The 20,979-nt window shown below is 37.4% G+C and overlaps 1 protein-coding gene across 3 annotated transcripts; it reads right to left on the bottom strand.

The window, feature by feature from the left end:
* Positions 1 to 1,673: 1,673 nt before the first annotated feature.
* On the bottom strand, positions 1,674 to 18,292 carry LOC127645430 (xin actin-binding repeat-containing protein 1-like). 3 transcript variants are annotated; one of them, XM_052129044.1, is made up of 8 exons: positions 18,246 to 18,292; positions 17,184 to 17,305; positions 17,029 to 17,083; positions 16,545 to 16,871; positions 16,018 to 16,102; positions 10,441 to 10,598; positions 10,111 to 10,164; positions 1,674 to 9,078 (listed from the first exon to the last, which is right to left on the bottom strand). In XM_052129044.1, the coding sequence occupies exons 1-8, from the start codon at positions 18,264 to 18,266 to the stop codon at positions 2,101 to 2,103; spliced, it is 7,800 nt and encodes a 2,599-aa protein (XP_051985004.1). In that variant the 5' UTR covers positions 18,267 to 18,292; the 3' UTR covers positions 1,674 to 2,100. The 3 variants fall into 3 exon arrangements, with proteins under 3 accessions (XP_051985004.1, XP_051985005.1, XP_051985006.1); XM_052129045.1 differs by lacking the exons at positions 16,018 to 16,102; positions 16,545 to 16,871; positions 17,029 to 17,083; positions 17,184 to 17,305; positions 18,246 to 18,292 and adding an exon at positions 13,963 to 14,138 and having other exon boundaries at positions 1,678 to 9,078; XM_052129046.1 differs by lacking the exons at positions 16,018 to 16,102; positions 16,545 to 16,871; positions 17,029 to 17,083; positions 17,184 to 17,305; positions 18,246 to 18,292 and adding an exon at positions 13,963 to 14,138 and having other exon boundaries at positions 1,678 to 9,078; positions 10,441 to 10,595.
* Positions 18,293 to 20,979: the final 2,687 nt, after the last annotated feature.

Genomic DNA, 20,979 nt, shown 5'->3' with positions numbered 1-20,979 from the left:
CATCATGGTTTGGAATTGTTTTCAGCTCACTGATATGTTCCACATCTGCCAATGTGTTTTCATTCAGATTGCTTTGCACAGGAGAGACGATATCCTGTATTCCGTTTGGATGTAAATCATCTTCCATTTGTCCATCTGAAGCTTCAGAATCATTGCCATATGCATTGTGTATGGTATCATCCAATGATGATTCCTCTGTGTCTTTTCCTGATTTTAAAGTTGCCGTTTCTTTATTTGCTGCCATTATATTACCACTGAGAACTACAGACACAGGTTCATCGAAGGCCTTGGTACTGCTTTCAAATTCATCCCTGCTGATCTCCATGTTATTTTTCTCATCTGTGTTAAAATTTGAAACAAACCTATCAATTTTCCTATCTTCTGCCAAAGTTTGTTGTTCTGTCACTGAATCTGATCTTAAGGTAACATGATTCAGATCTTTTCTTGTCACTATCTGACCCTTTGGAACTCTACCTTTTGTTCCAAATTGGCCAGATGAATCTGTGGTCTTTTGTAATGGTTTTGAACCTTCTGTGAGAGGTGTATTACTGGTTTTTGATTGTGGGGCTTTAACTCCACCTTTTATTGTGGAAGGATCGGAGAACATGTTTGCCATGTCACAAGGTGATAACTGAACTGATTTGTCCAATTCATCCATTCCAGAAATAAATCTATTCTTTCCAGGAGCATTTCTGGTGCTAAACTTTGCAGAAGATTGGTTGCAATTTGACCAGCCTGTTTTCCTTCCTGAGGTTGAGGAATTACTTTGTGAAATAAGGCTATGCTTGGTCCCTTTGCTTTCCGGTGGCCAGCAAATTTTGAGCTTGTTCCTAGTATCAGGGCTATTTTGTAATTGAGCATCTCTGTGTTTTTGCTGTGGAGGTGAAACACCAGCAGATAACCCCATAGAACCATCAACATGTGTATGATCTGTTGTACATGCTGAGCTGATCTTGTTAGTAGGGTAGGGTTCATCGGTTTTTGCAAGCCAGCGGTCTTTGTGTTGTTTGTGGCCAAAGCCCTCATCATAGTTCCCCTTTTTCTTAAATAACTGTTGGTAGTGTGATGTGCAGTAAAATTCTCCATAAATAGCAGAATAGTTGTGAATGCTGTAATATATAATAATACACAAGTTCTAAAGTTAAAGTACATTAATAGATTTCATTAGAAATTCCCATGGAATCAAAAAGATGTTATCTGAATTGATTTTTGATTGGATCACTTCAATAAAATCTGTATTATGAATTCTATATGGATTACAGTTGATTAGATTACAATCAAATTTTTTATAAACAATGTTTCAAACATCTTTTTTCTCATTATGAATCAGGGGTTTACATTTGTAACAGTTTGTGATTGATTTGTCTTCTAATATTCCAGAAAGTTCATTTTTGAAAGAATGTCACAATAGACAATCTCCATTTGAAAAGTCATTGCTCTCACCTTAACTTTTTCTTACAGTATTTGCAGCAGAAACAGTTATTATGTAGGATTAGTTTATCTGCCACCATTTTCTCCATTGGGTAAACTGGTGTCAGACACGCAGAGCACATCTCATTAGCAGGAGACAGGAACTAAGGCAACAATATAGACATACATGAAATATGAGTATACTGTATATAATTGCATTTTAGACATACATAGCATGGCATTTCTTATTGAAATTTTTTAATTAAAAAGCAATAAATCGAGGCTACATCAAATCAGTTTTTTCTTCTGTATATTTTGAGTTTTAGGTTCTACCATAGAAAAGGACATAATGACTTCATTGCTCTTTGATTTTCAGGTACTAGTTTAGTCTAACATATATATGCTCAAAAGAAAATACTTTACAAATAGAGCTTTGAAATATTTTATTTTAGTTAAATAAAGTATATGCATACGTATGTGAAACAAACATAAATATTTAACATCAACACTTTAACACTTAGTTGCAACAGTACAAAAATCTTTGCTCTTACTCAACTTTATGAATCACAATAAAACTTTTTATTGTACACACAAAAATGAAGAATAATACTCTAATATATAAGTATTCAAAAGAAAAAATGATATATATATATATATAAACTGTTGTTACAAAAGGAATGAACTTCCAGGTTAATGTTTTTCTGTGTTTGGATGGCCAAAAGTAACAAACACTTTGCTGTCTTTGCTTTTACAGAGAGAATTTGAAGAATCGGTGTGGCCAGACCTTTGCAAAATGGGTGAAGTCATTACTTCATACCTCCCTGGATTGGTAACTACACCATATGAGGAGGACAATTCTGTCTCAGACTGTCTTGTAACAAATGTAGATCTTTTGGAGGAGAAGTATTTATTTCCGAAGCAGTCTGTCTCTTCATATTTCTCATTGACGGTTTTAGTTCCAATGATTCCACTTGCAACTTCAGGAACTGTTTGTACTTCAAGAATGCTGACTTTCCTTCTAGGACTTTGAGGGCTGCAAATGTGGCTGCTATAGCTTTTCTCAACAGAATACTGTGGGGGTTTTGGTGTGGGTGACTCTGCATGTTTCCTTGCAGCAGAATGAATGGAAATGAAGGACGGGGAGGAAGTGAGTTTTCCCATTTGAAGTTGATGTATCTCTTTTGGCAGCTCTGGTTTCTCATTCTTGTTATCAGAGCTCTGTACCAGTTTAGATTGTACAGGGTTTGCTTTGCTGGAGACAATGCATATTTTCCTAATTTTATTGGTACATGGAGAGACATTTTCATCATTAATGGATTCCCTAAATAGGCCTGACAATCCAGCAATATCTGCCTCAGATTTCAAATTTGAGACAGAATATAAAGCCTTTTTAATTGCCTCCTCTATCTCCAAAAGTTTAGCTAATGTCTGTTCTTTCAAGTTTATAATGTCCATGCTTGCCTTTTCGAGGTCCTCAAATGCTGCCTCAACAGAGGAAACACTCTCTACATCATCTCTCAACCCCTCTTTCTCTTTGCTAGATCTCGTCTCTCTTGAATCATGTCTGTGTTTCCTGTTCTTTATTGGATTGGCAATCCAAGCAGGCACATTCTCAAACAATGTCTTCAAAGAATTGACATCCACCTCACAGGTCTCCCCCTCCATTTCTTGAACTTTTGATAGAATTATTTTCAGTTCCTCTCGTCTCATTAGATTTTCAAAGATTTCCATGGCTTCTTTTACATTGCCCCTCATAATCTCCTCTTTGTGGATGGAGAGCCTCTGGCGACGCTGATCTTCAGTCTCTCTCCTTCCTTTCTTTTCCCTAAAAACTACTTTCTTCTCAGGGTTATTAATCTCTTTACAGGTTTGATTGTACTCTAAAGGTGGTTTTTTGGGTGCTGTAGGAGTCTCTCCTCTGTTATCTTTTATGTGCAAGTGTAGGTCAACTTCATTTGTGTTCTCTCTAAAGCTTTTAGCTTGTTTCGGGTTGATTTCATTTGTCACAACTTTAATTTTCTTTGGGAAAGATGAGGTATTGCCTACAGATGCTGTTTTCCTTTCCCCGAAATTCTGAAGTGCAACCTTAAATCCTATGTTGACTTCTTCATTGTCCTTTGAGTAACTCTGCATACACATCTTGATTTCTTCAGCAGCATTTATCTTCTGAATCACATTTTTCTCCATTCCTGCTCCATCACGAGCAAAAGAACTGCCATCAACATTCTCTATTTTACTGACTGACGGGGTGTTCATATGTTCCATGTGGGTGTTTTGAACCCATTGCTGAGTGTATTGCATTTTCTGAAGATCCATAGGATCTTTTGTTCTTTCAACTGGCTCATAGCTGTTGCATGATTTGTCTTTAATTTTGTTTGAAGTCTCTGAGGATTCAAAATTCCAGGTTTCGTTTTTATGCGAGAACGTTTTCTTGCTGTGTGTCATTTTGGATGGGATTGCTGGAGTCTGTTGGTAATTAATAACAGGTTCAGGTGAGCTTGGACAAATATATGCTTTTCCCGAATTAGTGGTGATATGTTGTGGTTTTGGTGGAATAACTGGTTTCTGATCTTTAATCTGATGACTGCTTTTTGGAGGGATAGGTGGTGGATGTTCGCCTTGATTTGCAAAAGTGCAAGAGAGCTGGTTTGATTTCTCCAAATTGTAACTAATCATAGGTTTTGAGTTCAGTGCCAAGAGGGTCAGATGCTCACTGCCATTCACTGAAACCGAAGAAGACAATTCAGCATCAGAAATAGGCAAAGGTATAACAAAACTCTTGCATTCTTGAGTTCCTGAGACATTTTTTAAATTTCTCTGTGTGTTAGACTGCCCATATTTTCTATATAACATTGCTGCTTTGTAATCCGCTTTAGAAATATTAATACTAGACTTCTCCAGAGACTGGAGAGTCTCTTGCATGTTACCTCTAACAATTTCCTCTCTGTCTAAACTTCTCTTCTCTGTTGCAGCACTTTGTAAAGACTGAATAGCAGCCTTTACATCCCCTCTTACAATGTCTGGCTCTAACTCAGACAACTGAGGATTATTTTCTAGCATTGTTGAGCCATTTTCTGTACTAACACCTACTGCATCTTCTCTCCTTCCCTCTTCATTCTGATGACATACTTTTTCAGTGGAGCACTGATCCTTCTCTGTTTCACTAACCTTTCGAAATGTTGTAGTAATCCGCTGGTTACTCATAGATGATGTTGTAGACTGCTGCACTGTAGAGGTATATTGGTCCTGAGATGATTCATTTAGATTACCGTTTAGATTATATAACTTTCCAGGAGTGACAGATTCTCGCTCTATTCTTTGGTTCTTTGCCCTCTCCAGTGACCTTTTTGCTGCTTTAACATCCCCTGAGATGATTTCCTCCTTCATTAATTTACCTTCATTTTCATCCGAGCACATTTCTTGTGTTTCTACATTCAGGTCGTAAATGGTGCCTGGGATGATGACCTCACGTTCCACATGCAAACTTTGCTGCTTTGCCCGTTCCAAGGATTCAAGTGTGGCTTTAATGTCCCCAAACACCATTTCTTCTTTCTGTACCATAAAGGGCTGCTTGAGTGCCTCATCAAGCTGCTGCTTCACAGACAAAACATCACCTCTGACTATCTCCTCCTTTGATATGTAGTTTCCAACATTAAGGTCGGAGCAGACCTTTGAGAAAACCTTTTTAACACTTTTCACATCTCCTGGTATGACATCCAAGATGGTTCTTTCAACTTCTTCCCTTTGTTGATTAAGGTGTCTCTTTGCTTCATTTACATCCCCTTGAACAATTTCAATTTGCTCTCTGCAGGAGCATGTTGGTTCCTCCTCAGACAACTCTTGCTGTAGACTCTTAAGGTAACAAATGTCACCCTTTTCAATGCAGTTTCTATACAAATCAACATTCCCCCTCTCATTTTCTTCCAATCTGCAAAGTGGTTTGGTCTGGTGGCTGTGGACTGTGGCAAGGAGGCTACCAATTGTGGACTTGATGTCCCCTCGAGTGAAATCACAAGACTCCGTTGTCATACTTCTTTGACACAGGAGGGAATACACTGTCATCTCTGTCTGGCCTCCTTCAGATTCTTGTATTACCAAGCCCGTCTTGATTGTTTTATGTTGCACCAGCAAGTTCTCAATTATTTTAGCAGCTTCTTGAATTTTGCACTCTGCATCTGGGTTTTCTGCAGATCCAGGCTGTTGAAATGGAATCTCAATCACTGTGCTGTGCACCTTGCCTTGTTCATCCTCTTTAAGGAGAACAACTTTGGGTTTCAGGTTTGGTCTGAAGAGTAACTGTAGCATTATGTTCCTGATGTTTCCTTCAACAACTTCCTCCTTTTGAACTTTGGGATCCTCATTGTTTACAAACTGATATTTTGCCATGTTTACATACTTATAATCATGTGCCTGGATGATGATTCCATTCGAATGAATAAATGATTTATGGGACAAGTGGTAGAGTATGTCTGTCACGCTTTCAGCTATGATTTTGTCCAGTGGTGTGGTCTCAAATAACCAGGTGGTGCTTTTAACATCTGCCTTTGGAATTTCTTCCTTTGACGAAACAAACTCTTCAGTAGATTCATTGTTTTTTATTTTATCCAGGGCCTGTGACTCGAATAACCAAGTGCATCGTTTCACATCTCCCTTTGTGTTATCCTCTCGATGTACAGTTTGCAAGGTATTCTGCTCATGTGGCTCACCTTTTAGAGTATCAAATTGCTGATTTTCAAAGAGCCAGGTGGAAGTGCGTACATCACCTTGTTGAATGTCTGTGACACTCACCATTCTCACATAGTTCTTTTGGGCTACTTGCTCAGTCTCAAAATTTTGTTTGCTCTGTTGTACATTTTGTCCATGGCCTATTTCTTCCACAACCCTTACTGAGGGCCCTTCACGAGGGGTGAAGGAGTCCAGGGGTTGTGTCTCAAACTTCCATCGTGCTGATTTCACATCACCCTTGAGCACATCCTCCTGAGTAACTGCACGGATAACATAAATGTCTTTATCTGCTTGAATGGTATCAAGTGGTTTGGTTTCAAACATCCACCTTGCTCCCCTTACATCTCCTCTAATCATTTCCTCTTTCTTCACTGTAGTAACTTCATGAAACTGTCCATCCTTGTCTCTTAAAGCATACAGAGGCTGGGATTCAAACAGCATTGTGCTGGACTTTACATTAACGCTACCACTCATGGGCTTCTCAACACTCATTGACTGGTGCTCAAGAAGTTGGTCATTATCTTGGATTTTGTCCAGTGAGAATGTTTCAAAAATGAACTTCTTGCTTCCAACATCACCACCCTCAACATCACTGACTTTGTGAGTTATTCCAGCTTCCTTCTCATTGATGTCACAAATAGGGTGATTCTCAAACAGCCAAGTGAATTTGTGGACTGATTCTGTCTGGATTTCTTTGTTCTGATCCTCAGTGATTGACTCTTTGATGCACTCGCTTCCTATTTCATCAAGTGACTTGGATTCAAAGATTTCTTTGACACGTGAGACATCTCCAGACTGGACATCCACTTGACTGACATATCGTATATTTTGGACCGAATCTGTTCGCTTTGTTATTCTGTCTAAAGTCTCAGTTTCAAAAAGATGTTTCACTGTTTGCACATTCATGTCATTTTGTACATCTTCCTGCACAGTACTGCACAATTTCAAACTGAATTCCTCTTTGTCTTTAATGTTATCCAATTGCTGCGTTTCAAAAAGCCAAGTGTGTGACTTAACATTAGCTTTTGGCACTGCTTGTACATCCTGGCTTCTCTCTGATTTGTCATACAAAATGTCCATTGGTTGTGTCTCAAACAGCCATTTGCATGTCTTCACATTACCCTTTTGTAATTCTTCCAGTGGTACAGTTGAATCCACTTCTGACCGATTCTTAAACGCATCCAAAGGTTGTGTTTCAAACATCCATTTGGCTGTTCTCACATCACTCGTCAAGTCTTCTTGCCTTGTAATGCCTTTGATGATCTCTACTTTTTCGTTACCTTCTTCAAACTGGTCTAAAGGTTTTGTCTCAAACATCCATTTGTAGTCCTGGACATTTCCTTTTATGCATTCTTCTCGACTGACAGTTGTTACCTCATGAAAATGTCCAGCACAGTCCTTAATTGCATACAATGGTGTGGTTTCGAACAGTGAACAGTTGCCTTTGACATCCCCAGCAGTAATATCACTGACTTGAGTTTGTGCATTCTCAGAGGGAGAAATGTGACTAAGAGGTATGGTTTCAAACAGGTTCTTAAAAGTATTTACATCTCCTTTCTCAACATCTTCAACTTTGCTCTTTCTGTCAAGTGTCATTTTACAAGCTCTAAACTTCTCAAACTGCTGCTTTTTGTCTCTAACCTCTCCTTTTTCATTGCTTGACACCACAACTTTCTTGAGATGTCCCACCTCGTAGCTGTCTTTCAGAGTGTCCATGGGCTGTGTTTCAAAAAGCCATAAGGTGGACCCTACATTACCTCCAACAATTGTATCCTTCTCTAAACTTTCACTTGTGGACTCTCCTTTAAGCGATGACAGGGGCTGGTTTTCAAAAAGCTTTAGTATGTTGCAAACACCTGCTTCCCCCGATAAGACTTCCACTGTTCCTTGAAACTTTTGTTCTTCCACAGCACCTTCCTGAATTGCATCAAGTGGTTGGGTCTCGAACATCCATCTCTTCTTGTCAAAACCACACTTCTGGGCTTCCTCAAGGGAGATCCCCCGAATGATTTGCACACCAGTTGTTCCTTTATTAATGAGGTCCAATGGTTGCGTTTCAAACAGCCAACGTGCTGTTTTGAAGTTACTACTCTGGATTTCCTCTCTGCAAATTGACTTGATCTCATGGATATTACCACTGCTATCCGTAAGTGCACAGCAGGGATCTGCTTGGAAGAGCTTGACAGTTTTCTTCACATCTCCTTTGTGCTCCTGGATTTCTGATTTCAATGTTAGGAAATGCTGATCTTCAACAGAACAGCAGCGGCCTAAGGAATCCAATGGCTTGGATTCAAATAGGAGACGTGCACCTCTCACATCTCCCTTCTGAATAGGTTCCTTCAGTAGGACCTCCACAAATTCCTCATCCTCCATTTTTGACCTATTGATTGAGTCTAAAGACTGCGTCTCATATAACCAGGTGGCCGTGCGAACATCTCCTATGACTAGACCTGGTTTCTCATCAACTGTTGTGTGTTGACCATCAAACACTGACTGCTCAAACAAGGAGGATTTGCCTCTCACATTCCCACCTTGAAGATTTTCTTCATCAAGTAATTTTTTAGTTTCATGCGAGCCACCAATATTGTCAAGAGACCAGTTCTCAAATATCCAACGCATGGATTGGACCTCTCCCTGATATGCTGTCTCTACAGCTTGGGGGTTTATTGCTTCTATCAGTTCATCATCTACAACATCATCAAGATTCTTTCTCAATGCTGGATGAATGTGTTTAAGAAGACGTTTCAGTTCACTTTTTTGTTGTAGCTGGTAGAACTCTGTGAAGGTTTCTTTTGGAGGTGGTACAGGGAGGAAGTTCTGGCTTAGATCCTGTTGAATTGACTCCAGAACTTGAGGTTCTGGTAGAGGTGGTGGAGGGGGAGGTAAATCATCATCTCCACTGGCTGCATCTGTCACTTTTGTCTCTTTGGCTACTTCTGCCATCTTGGATGCAAAGAAGGAGTATGAAGGCTCAAGTTACTCTCCATAATGCATTGAATTCAATTTCCATTAAAGTAAAATCTTCATAAAAAATTAATAAAAATAAAAATATGTTAGTAACTAAAATCTTAGATAATAGCATTAAGATTTAAAGCCATACTTTACCTATTTCTTAGAGTTTAGCTGGGAATGGCTGGTTTAGTTCACTGCACACCATCTCTATGTGAGTCTTCACTCCATTCATGAGAGTTCTTTCTTGTTAGTACAAAATGTACATGCCGAAACGAATACAGTTTCACATTTTTGTTATTTTTTTTTTAATCCCCTTTGCTCTCAATTTGGAATTTCCAATTCCTTCTACTTATTAGGTCCTCGTGGTGACGTGGTTACTCACCTCAATCCGGGTGGCGGAGGACAAGTCTCAGTTGCCTCTGCTTCTGAGACAGTCAATCTGCGCATCTTATCGTGTGGCTCGTTTTACATGACACCGGGGAGACTCCCAGCATTTGGGGGCTCTTGCTACTCTCAGCGATCCATGCACAAGTTACCATGCACCCCATTGAGAGTGAGAACCACTAATCGCGACCTTGAGGAGGTTACACCTCCTAAACATTAGATATGTGATAGTTACCAAAATATAAATTTGTATTCTCTCAAATTAAGAATTAAAAAGGTAATTTGTCCCTTACTTTGCTTTCATTGTATCACAACTCCAGTCATTATATACATTTTACTATGTTTACCAGATATATTTACCATAAATGTGATTTTGATATAATGATCTGTAGTTTAATAATGGCAATTTATAATCCTGCTAGAATGGAAATATGTAAATAAAGAAACAATGTAACTGAGAAACCATTCTTGTTGCTCTGCCATGGACTTATTCCAAGACTGTCACACCATAATCTTTATATTTTTCATTATATTTTTCTAAAATAGTCACACAACACCCAGTAGAATTAGCAATTAGTCACACAGCAGGCTCATATAATAATCATGATTTTTAAAGTCAGCCAAATCTGTTGTTCATACCTTGCTTTGTTTCTTCTTTCTACTTGAGACCAAGTGCTCTTGGACCACACTGCCCTAAGAAAGAAGTATGAATAATGCTTGATTTTATGAATAATTATCATGTTTCATATTTTTTATTTGCATACAACTGCATTTCATAACACATCACTTATGCAGTGACAGAGAATTATTGCCATCAAAGGAATTAAGACACTGTGTACTGTAAAATTATCCTGTACCAGACTTCAAAGCATTGCATGCATTTGTGTCATCCAGTCTGAGCACTCGACCTTATGGCCATATGTAGATGCCTGTGTAGTGTGTGATTCGATTGATGCAATGGATACTCACTTGCCGTTCAGTGAATCCTGAGAAGTCTGCAGCTGCCACCTTTGAAAGGTAAAGGACAGATCTGTCTTTCACAGTCGGGATAGGAGAGTATGTGTACGTATGTTGGTGTCCTTGATAGGAGGATTCTTTCAGGTCTGTCTTAAAACGTCTCTTCTCTTCTAATTCATACAAGGAACAAAAATTGTACACAAAACTACGATCAGAAATTATTTTTAACTTCATAATGAAGTGTGAAATTTCTTAGCCCCCTAGCATCATCATACAGATTTGCAAAAATAGTGACTGGTTTTAAACAGACAAACGATCCCAAAACTCTCAGCATTGGTTGAGCCAAGTTGATTAAGATGCTCAAACAAAAAACAATGCTTTGATACTGCTACAGAGCCATAGGGTTTACACTTTTTTGTGGAAATAAACCTACAAATAGCTTACGGATAAGTGTCTCTGCATAATAAGATGGGATAGAAGAAAGTCCTTTAACATTAAAATAAACTAACTTCACTTTTAAGAATAGTAGCTACTCATTCGCTCATTGCACAGGCATCTTAAAGCAGCTGTTTGTGAGGCATGTATGTCATGTAAATGTGACAGGAAATACCAGAAGCAAAATATATCTTTGGCATGTTCTTTTAGCAGAATTTGTAATAATAAAATTGTATTTGTATTGATCGTAACATGCAATAAAATACAAGCCCAGGGCTCTTCAAGCATTTCTATTGTTCACCTGTTTTCACCTTGGAAAAACAAGAACAGGATAGAAATAAGCCAAGAGTTACCTGACCTAGTTCCTTGGCCATCCAGTAGTCTGTGAACAGATTCATAGATAGTAGAGTATATATAGAGTGGAGCTGGTGTTGGTATGCTTTTTATCTATGGGCTATTATTATGCCTCAAGGGCCTTTGGAAACTATTTAGTTCAACACAGTATATGGTTGTGTAATTAAAAGGTATTTGGCTATAATAAACTAATTCAAAATCAGCACATTTGCTAGAATCAGTACTCTGTGTACATCTTAGATTTATCCCCTTTTTTTACATTCAATACATACTATTACTATTGCAATTTGATGGATTTCTTTGCATTGCATCTAACTAACCAACACAATGGCCTACATGCCATTGTAGAATGTGAAAAAAATGACAATTAATCTGTCAGCAGGAGTTAGTGTGACCCTTTTTAAACTTTCTCATTCTTAGCAGACAAAACATTCCATGACAAAGCTTTTCTAATTTAGAACTCTTATTTTTGCATTTTGAAAGACATAATTGTATAGATTTGCCAACATTATTACTGAAGTATTTTTATCTTAATGTCCTGATTTGAACTTACAATATAGCAAGGTATTAAAAAGAAAAAGTTTATCAGATGTAATAGTTTCAGAATGCCGCAGAAAATAAATAAAATAAATCTATGTTTTAGCTGACCTTTTTATTTCTTATCAAACCATTAAATACCTGTTTTGCTAGATATGTGCTAGACATGACCTACGCTTCAGAATGCTGAATCAGAGCAGATCACTTATAATTCCTGCTGTTATTTGATGCGATTACCTTTCCAACAGCAAAAGATAAACATGCAACTGTTTTAAAGCTTTCTAGGCATATTCACAACAAAGGCTTTCCCTCTGTAGGGCATTCTGTCTAAGATCAGGAGATCTAGCTGGCAGCATAGGTTTGTCGGCTGTAACTAATGGCTATATTCGAGCATACCTCCGTTTTTCACACTGTAAGCTCTTATTGGACAAAAGGACAGGGCCCATCACTGGCGCCACTCACGAGTCTGGGCTTAAAGTGTTTGCATAGCTGGATGAGCACACAGAATAACAGGGCCGAACATTACTAAAGTCTAGCTAGACGTTACGGTTTTGCAGAGAGAGATAAACCTATTATCAAGCTGTTTACAAGTCTGGAATGTTGTGCTCTCTGATTTGTAATTAAATACCTTGTCTTGGGAAAATAGTTCATTTTAAAAAGCAACAGCAAAACATTTCTTTCTATAGACTGCAAATACTAGATGTGAGTATTGTGTGAAGTTTCACATTAATTTATACCGTTGTCGTGTGATAAAAGTGCCGGACTACATAATCTGACATAAATGGTGTAATTAAGTTTATAGGCTGCAGGAAATGTATGCAGTATGGTTATGTACTTCATCAAAGTGATTTTCTTATTTCCGATGGGTATTTCACAATTATTTCATTTAGAAATAGGTCCAACCATCTAAACCTTTATACAGTTGTGGTATAATTATTTTGATGGCTTAGATTATGTAATTCAAAGATTATCATGTCATTTTAGTAAAGGTTTCACAGAGACTGACCCCTATTCATATCTATTCAGGAGCAGTCCTCACAAAGCAGGGATGGAGGGCACAGCCATTAGTGTCCTAGAATGCAAGTGCTTTTGTGCTGCTGACAGCTGTCCAAATTATTTTAATATGCCGTTGGTATTTACTCCCTTCAGCTGCCTTTCTTAGTTTCCTGTGAGCACTCAAGGGTCTTGTTATAACAATGAAAACTATGAACAGCTGCTTAAAATAAGGCAGTATCAACAAAGACATTTTTAATTGACACCTGAGGTGTGTGAAGATATTATGTAAATCTTTTTACTTTAAAAATATTACAAATATATTTTTTCTTCAAATATACACTGTTCACTTCTGTCTGTCAAGATATTTGCTACTACATATTCAACGAGGTGATTTCAGGTGATATATTCTATCTCTATGATACTGTTTGGTTATATATTTTGTATTCATTACATACCTAGAAAGATCACATACACTTAATACTGATGGAAAAATTAAGGGATGAGCATTTATAAAAACTATTCCCAAATTTTACTTCATGTAGGGTTCCCACAATTTTTGACTAATAAATGTACATGATTTCTCCATTAACTTTACAGTCATTTGTGGTTTACAAGACACATTTTTTGTGAAACCGTTTTGTGAACCGATTCGACTGATTAATTTATAAGAACAGGTTCAAAAAAATTACTCCCTCATAAATCAGACATCACTAGGCTTGTGAGCAAGTTTCACCTGCGGTACATTTTGTGTCATTATCAGTGTATAAGAATAAATAGATTAATTTCCATGACTTTTACAGCCCTGGAAAACAACATTTTAAAACTCACTAGGTTTTTCATGAATAACTGTAGGAACCTTTTTCATAAAAAATCCTTTTTTTGTTTTTAAAAATGTAAGATAATTTAAAGATTTCGTTTTTAAAGCTCAGGTTAAATCAGAGCATAAAAAAATCTCCTAAACACACTAGTTTCCTTCATGTTAATTACTGAACATTTTGTGTTATTTTCATTATATAAGAATACATATACCTCAACACCAATTCATTATTTATATTAAATGTACAGTCACTGGTTTGAATCATAGATAACAATAGGACCCCTCTCCAAATCAAAATTTAGACTGAAACAAGTTTTATTTAAATTTATTTTTCATATAAAAAATACATTAATTTGAATTCACAGTCCACTTTACACACTGAATATTGTACTCACAGACTGAAATGCTGGCTGCTTCTTGCTTGCTGATCTTTCTGCCCTTGAAGCTTCTGGTAGAGTCTTGTATATTTCCCAAGATTATGTTTTGTCAGTCTGTCTGTGTGAGTGTTTCTCTCACTCTCTCATAACCTGTAGTCTGATGCTGTCTGTAGCGGTAGTCCTGTCTCACTCTGTCACTGTGCTTGTCTCTGGCCCTCTCTATTGGATGACAGCTGATTTTTATCACTGTTCACTGTGGAGCCGGGATGAGGCCAGCCTGCTATTTTGGAACAAGCATGGGCGGTATTTCACACGCCTGAGTCACTCAGGGCTTTTGGAAGTGACTGGGGTACAGGGAACCCCCTTGAGCATAATTCCCACTATGACCACATTAGCTGCTCATCATTGACACAGATTTGCTTCCTCGTGTCATCAGATGTTTCAAAAGTATTGAGAAGTAAATTTAGTGAATTATTTTCAGTGGCTTTCTGGCAGATCGTTCAGAGAGTCTCATGTTGCTTACCTACTTATAGCTGTTAATCAAATAAAGTCAGATCCTAAAACTGAACACAGCTAATAACAATATCATGACAAGTAGTGTATGCTGAGGTGCACAGTGCTTGCTAATACATCTCAAAATATTCATGGCACGCATGAATGACATGGACGTACTTACAGTTATAAATATTATGATTTGTGCCTGTGGCTAACCATTCGTTTTGCTTTTGTACTATTTTGAGCTGTTTTGGAGCTACACTAAACCTATATTGTTAAAGTAACAGTTGGCCTTAAACATGTTCTCTTTGTTTCTGTGTTGTACAGACAAAAGTATGATTGATTGTAGGTGACAATATGAACAAAACTTGGGGTATATTTTGACACGTGATATTGTATAAAATAGCCTCAAGGAGTATTTGGCCACTGAACCCACACTTTAAGGTATGAATTTCATTGTATTTGGAAGCAAATTATGCTAGACCTTTTATCAGAGCTAACTTCACTTTTTTTTTTCCATTTTGTAATTACTTTAAACCAACTGGTCCCAAGTTAAGTTTTAGTGGATGTAGCAAGTCAGTTACCAGAGTCAGATTGGCAGATTGGAGAGTGTTCCCCAGTAGGTTGGTTGGGCCAGTTGGCCAATAGCAGGCCGATGCACATTATGATATAAAAATAAATATGTCTAAAATACATTAAAATGGTCAAATAAATGAATAATTCCCATTTAAAAATAATTTAATTGTACAATATATTTCATTGGGAAATTATTCAAAATGAATAATGCTTTATCCCTGAATGTTTCACTCACACGGTTGTGTCCCTCAAGTAATTGTGCTATCTTTAAAATAAATGCCACTTGGTTTGACAAACTTCACTCAATGATATGATACATTGTAAAGTGTGAACTAAGTGTCCAAATACATTTGTTGGCCAGTATGTTTACTTAAACACCATTGGTGGGCCCAGCATTTTTGTGTCAAGATAAGATGCTGAAGGATTCCCTCAAATCCTTCCTCTATCAAACAACTAGTATCAAAAGTCAGTCAATCATCCCTGTCCAAAGTGTCAGAGTCAACCTTGAAGAATGTAAGGTCAGCTGATGTGGCTTTCAACCTGTGTCACCACTGTAACCATATGCAGTATGCTGTGTTTCCAGAATATATTGCACACATACTTATGTGTCCACACATTCAGTCCTGCTTTCAGCTCTCCTTGAAAACTTGTGAAATAAGCCAGTATGTCTGCAAAATAGGTTGTTGTGTATACTGTATGACAGTAAGTCTACACTAAATACAGTCAGGATTATCTGTGGAATATTTTTAACACAGACACAGCTGGCAAATTCCTTCTCAACTGGAATTTCAGATGTCTCCACACACTTGTGTACGAAGACTTTAGATGCCAAGGTTTTGTCTCATATAGGGCATAAGTTCACATGATCTTTGAACCCATGGTTACTGGCTAACATAATAATTGAGTTACTGAGAACATGTCATGTACTGTAACTGGTGCATTTACTCACTCATTTGCACAAGTTGTCCCAACAAGGTATTATTTATGTGTTAAACAACTTACCATTTAGTCCACTGGAGGATTGGGTGACATATTCAGGAACCCCACTAACAGTCCTCCTTCTCATTGTCTCAAAGGTTCTGTCTTTCTGCCAATTTAATTAAGATCATATTTGGAACTTTGTTGAAATATTAGCTTAATTTAAAAATGATGTCATACAAATATAATTCAAACTCATTCACTATGTGTTTCTGTGCTTGAACAGATTAGCAAATATTTAAAGAGGAGATTTGGGAGTAGGTGAATGAACTTCAGATCGGTGTCAGAATTGACTCCAAAAAGATACAAACTTCACTTCTTCCTAAACTTTGTTTTATTTGAAACGATCCTTAAACATCTAAACCAATGTTATCCTGCTCTTCTCAGTTAAAATGGATCAATAATTTAGGGATGCCAAACACATCATTTACACAAGTCTCAAAGGCTATATTAGGAAAAACAACCCCCACACATGCCCCCATCCCGAGTCATGTATGCCCATTCTACACAAGCACAAACAGAAATAAATATGACGTGACTGTTACACACACCTGATGAGCCTTGTCCTTTTTGACGGTAGTGACAGTTGTAGCACTAGAATAACCTTTCTCCCTCCCTGCCGGTGTCTCCCTCCTTGGTGAGGTAATGTGACTTACTGGGCTGCTTTTGGCCTGTGGTGTGACATTGAGCCGAGGGCTGCTGGCATAGTCCTGTCGCAGGGCGTTTTTCGACTCAAACAAGGACCTTGCAGCATTAGTGCCCAAACGGTCTGGCTGGGGCAGCATTTCCGTTGAAATACTTCTGGACAAAGGGCGATTTGCACCACTGAGGGACTCATACTTCCTCCAGAGAGTTTCAACTTTACTCAGGCCAGATGACTGTAGGGCAGAGATCATCCAATATAAGCCACAATGTACTGAGAAGTACACAAGAATATTTACTGGTGACCCATTTAGTAAATGATACTGACATTCTATGGTCTTTTACAACAATGTTCACTTCTATGCTGGATTAGAATTGATGTTTATACTGTACCTTGGACCAGGCATCTTCTCTGCCAACATCTGTAAGCGCTACACAGCTTTCATACCTGGCAAAAACCGGTCAGGTTTAGGCTTTACACTTCAAGACATAGAGTCCATTTGTTGATTGCACAGAGGTGAATATGTAGAATCTTATGGTTTACTTACTTTTGGACAAGCTGAGACACAGACCTTCTCTTGTCCCACACCTGGATCTCTGATGTAGACCAAGAGCTATGACTTCCAGAGAGGCTCTTAAGAGACTGACTTCTTCTTAAGGTGAAGCTCATCTTAATGGTGATAACACATCAGTCATTCATTTGATTTGGAGATACTTTTATAATCTCAAAATATTTTATTCTGAGAAAATACATGTATTATTTCTTGTTGCACTGCCTTATGCTGTATAATACAAACTCAAAAAGTCTGAAATTGTAATAAATAGCTTAAAAATGATTTACTGTATCCAGGAAGTATAGGCCAAAATACTACCAGTACAGAATTGCATCAATTTATGCATTGCACAAGAACAGAGATCAAATGACCAAAAAGGTAAACATATATAATTCACAGTTAATGTGTTTCAGTTAATGTTTACTAAATGCTCAACTAACCCCTGACCAGTAAATCCTCATCTGATTACAAACTTCTTATCAGCTACTTGACTAATCTTTCAAGCATGTGTTATCTTGTAGGATATAATCACAAATGTAACATTTGAGATAATTAAACCATACAAAAACAATTTAAAAACTCTTTTAAAATCTAAAAATGAAAAATTATTGACAATGCAGGCTAACAGCACCACTAAAATGGCGTTTAAGTGGCTTCAGGCACATGATCCACCTGCTTGTCAGCGGTTTTCTCATCTGACTCAGTTAATGTTTATCATTCCTGTGTACGGTTACATTACACATTGAAAGCTTTGCTTTCATCGTGTCATTTTTGCATAAAATGTGCAAATAGCAACAAGTGGAGATCTTTATTTAATAGTCATACACACAGGAAAAAGACAAAAGTGAAAAGATTAAATGTCAGGGTATATCAATCACAGTCAGTAAGCTTAAACACTATACAGTCACTGCAGTTCATTTATGATGACTAAAATGGTCAATGAGTCATTAGCCTAAGTTTGAGCAACTAGAATAAGCATGAATCCATCACTTTAATTGCCTCAAAAAATAAAACTGACAAAATATAATATTCATTAACCTTTAGTTTGTGTGTTACCTTAGGCGATCTGTCTTGCATTCCTCATTGTCTTCTGTTATGCTGTGCAATGTGAATTGGAGCATCACTCACAAGACACTGCTATTCACACTGGCCAAAGTCCTTTAGTTTACAGTTTCCGGTAAAGTGCCGGATCACTTACATTCCTCATCCAATCCTTTTAGGTATGGGCTGAATAAAAGTTTAAATAGGGTCTTTGGAAAAAATGATTACTGCATAATGCATGACTGCATCCTTTCGTGTAAGCATATTTACAGTATCCTCAACTTTGAGCTATTTATTCAAACCTCATGGGTTTCAGATTATCATGGTTGTCTGCAAGATGTTACTAAAGTCTAGACAAAACACTTAATGGATGCTCTGGACACAATCATACTATTAATAGACACTAAATGAATGTATGCCAGGCATTTTTCAGGATGTTTCATTTCATACGAAGACAAGATGCATTCAAAAGTGATCTTTCCTGATAGGTTAACATTTCATTGTGTTTATGTTTTATGAGATTGCATTTTTTTCCACAAGCCCTTTATTCTTTGAGATGCAAAAATCTAAAAAACAGATTAGTGTGCATTACAGGCAAGATATTTAAAGCAAAAATCACAATACTAGCAAATGCGACATGGTGGCTCAGTGGTTTTGACACAGTAAGAAGGTCTCGGATTCAAGTCCTGGCTCAGCTGGACCTTTCTGTGTGGAGTTTGCATGTTCTCCCTGTGTTCGCTTGGGTTTTCTGCAGGTCCTCCAATTTCACCCACAAGTCCAAAAACGTGAATTGGACTGTATAAATTGCCCGCCGTGAGTGAAAATCCCACAGTGGCGTTGCGTCAGGAAGGACATCCTTCATAAAACCTGTGCCAAGTCAAAATATGCGGGTCACGCATGGTCCGCTGTGGCGACCCCTAACGGGAGCAGCCGAAAGAAGAAGATTATGTGGCTTTGCTGTTGGGAGATCTGTACCTTTAATCGTGTGGCGCAATAAACCATGTTTGCTGGATATAGTTTAACAAACGTTTCTTCGTACGTACGCCTGAAATAATGTACTACCTCTTTTCAAGCTTTCTTCTTTCATGTATGTTTCATGCGTCTTTTTATTTTCTTCACCGTAAATTGCATTGCAAACTGCACTTGAGTTTCCAGTGTTCGAATATGAAACAATTTCTCTTGTTCACCACCAGATGGCGATCTCGTTAACGTAAACGTAACATTATCTGTAAATGTTCTGTATCCAGACTAGAGACGCGATGCATCTTTGTATCGTGTATTTTATTGATTAATGCACCTGTACGGGACCAATAAACTGTAAACCTATATGACTGTGCTACCTGATGAAGAAAACGACACATCCAGAGATCACATTGCAGATGAGGTCCGGTCTGGTGTTGCTGCATGAAGCAAAACTATATCGTGAGATCGTGATTTTATTTTACTCTTTTTAAATATGCTGATATATATATATATATATATAATATATATATATATATATATATATATATATATATATATATATATATATATATATATATATATATATATATATATATATATATATATATTAGGCTATATTTATTATTGTTATTATTATTATTATTGCTGTTGTTGTTGTTATTATTTATTTCACTAATTCAAAGCCCCTCACACACCTGAAAAGTTATAGACAGGTGTGTAAGAAAAAATACATTATATAGACAAAAAGAAAAAATCACGATCAGTAATTCATTTGAGACGAATTTCACTGAAATATCTCTCTTCTCTTTCCTTTAAAAGACTTCAAAATGTACTATTTGTTTTCACACGTTTTGGGGCTTCATCATATGTTTAAATTAGGATGTGCATTCTGCTTTTCATTTAGCCTTTTGTGGTCACGCGTGCGTCCTCCAGCATCATCGAGTTGCTGTTCCAGTGGTGACGTCAAAGCAGCGTCAAAGGATGAGTGACACTTCTGTTTAGTGAATGATGTGGAGGAAGATAATAATGAAATAGCGTATCATGTGACTTCATTGGTGTTGTGCCTCTTTGTGGTGCTTTCGAGACTCATTATTGCAATTATTACGAATTTATAATTAACCTATATTATCAATATATAGGCCTATATATTTTCAGACTATTTAATAGGCAAGGCAAAGCAAGGCAAGTTTATTTATATAGCACATTTCATACACAATGGTAATTCAAAGTGCTTTACATAGAAGAGATTAAAATAAGAATAAAAAAAAAAATAAGAATAATTGAAACAGTTTAGAAAATAAAATAAAATACAGTGCAAACAGTCGGACACACAGTGGCACAGTGCTCATTCAGTAAATGCACAGCTAAACAAATGTGTTTTGACTCTGGATTTGAATGTGACTACTGTAGGAGCACATCTGATCTCTTCTGGAAGCTGGTTCCAGCTGCGGCTGGCATAATAGCTAAAAGCAGACTCTCCTTGCTTAGAGTGAACCCATGGTATTTCTAGCTGATGTGATCCTAATGATCTGAGTGATCTGTTGGGTTTATATTCAGTGAGCATATCTGCAATATATTGAGGTCCTAGCCCATTGAGTGATTTATATACCAGTAATAATACTTTAAAATCAATCCTAAATGTAACTGGGAGCCAGTGTAAAGACCTGGGGACTGGTGTGATATGTTCATATTTTCTGGTTCTGCTCAGAATCCTGGCAGCAGCGTTCTGTATGAGCTGCAACTGTCTTATGGTCTATTTGGGAAGGCCAGTGAGGAGTCCATTACA

This window comes from Xyrauchen texanus, chromosome 6 (genome assembly GCF_025860055.1).
Source record: "Xyrauchen texanus isolate HMW12.3.18 chromosome 6, RBS_HiC_50CHRs, whole genome shotgun sequence".
NCBI classification, from domain to species: Eukaryota; Metazoa; Chordata; class Actinopteri; order Cypriniformes; family Catostomidae; genus Xyrauchen; species Xyrauchen texanus.
Note: the sequence above shows the minus strand (reverse complement) of the source record. Positions and strands in the feature narration are given on the sequence as shown.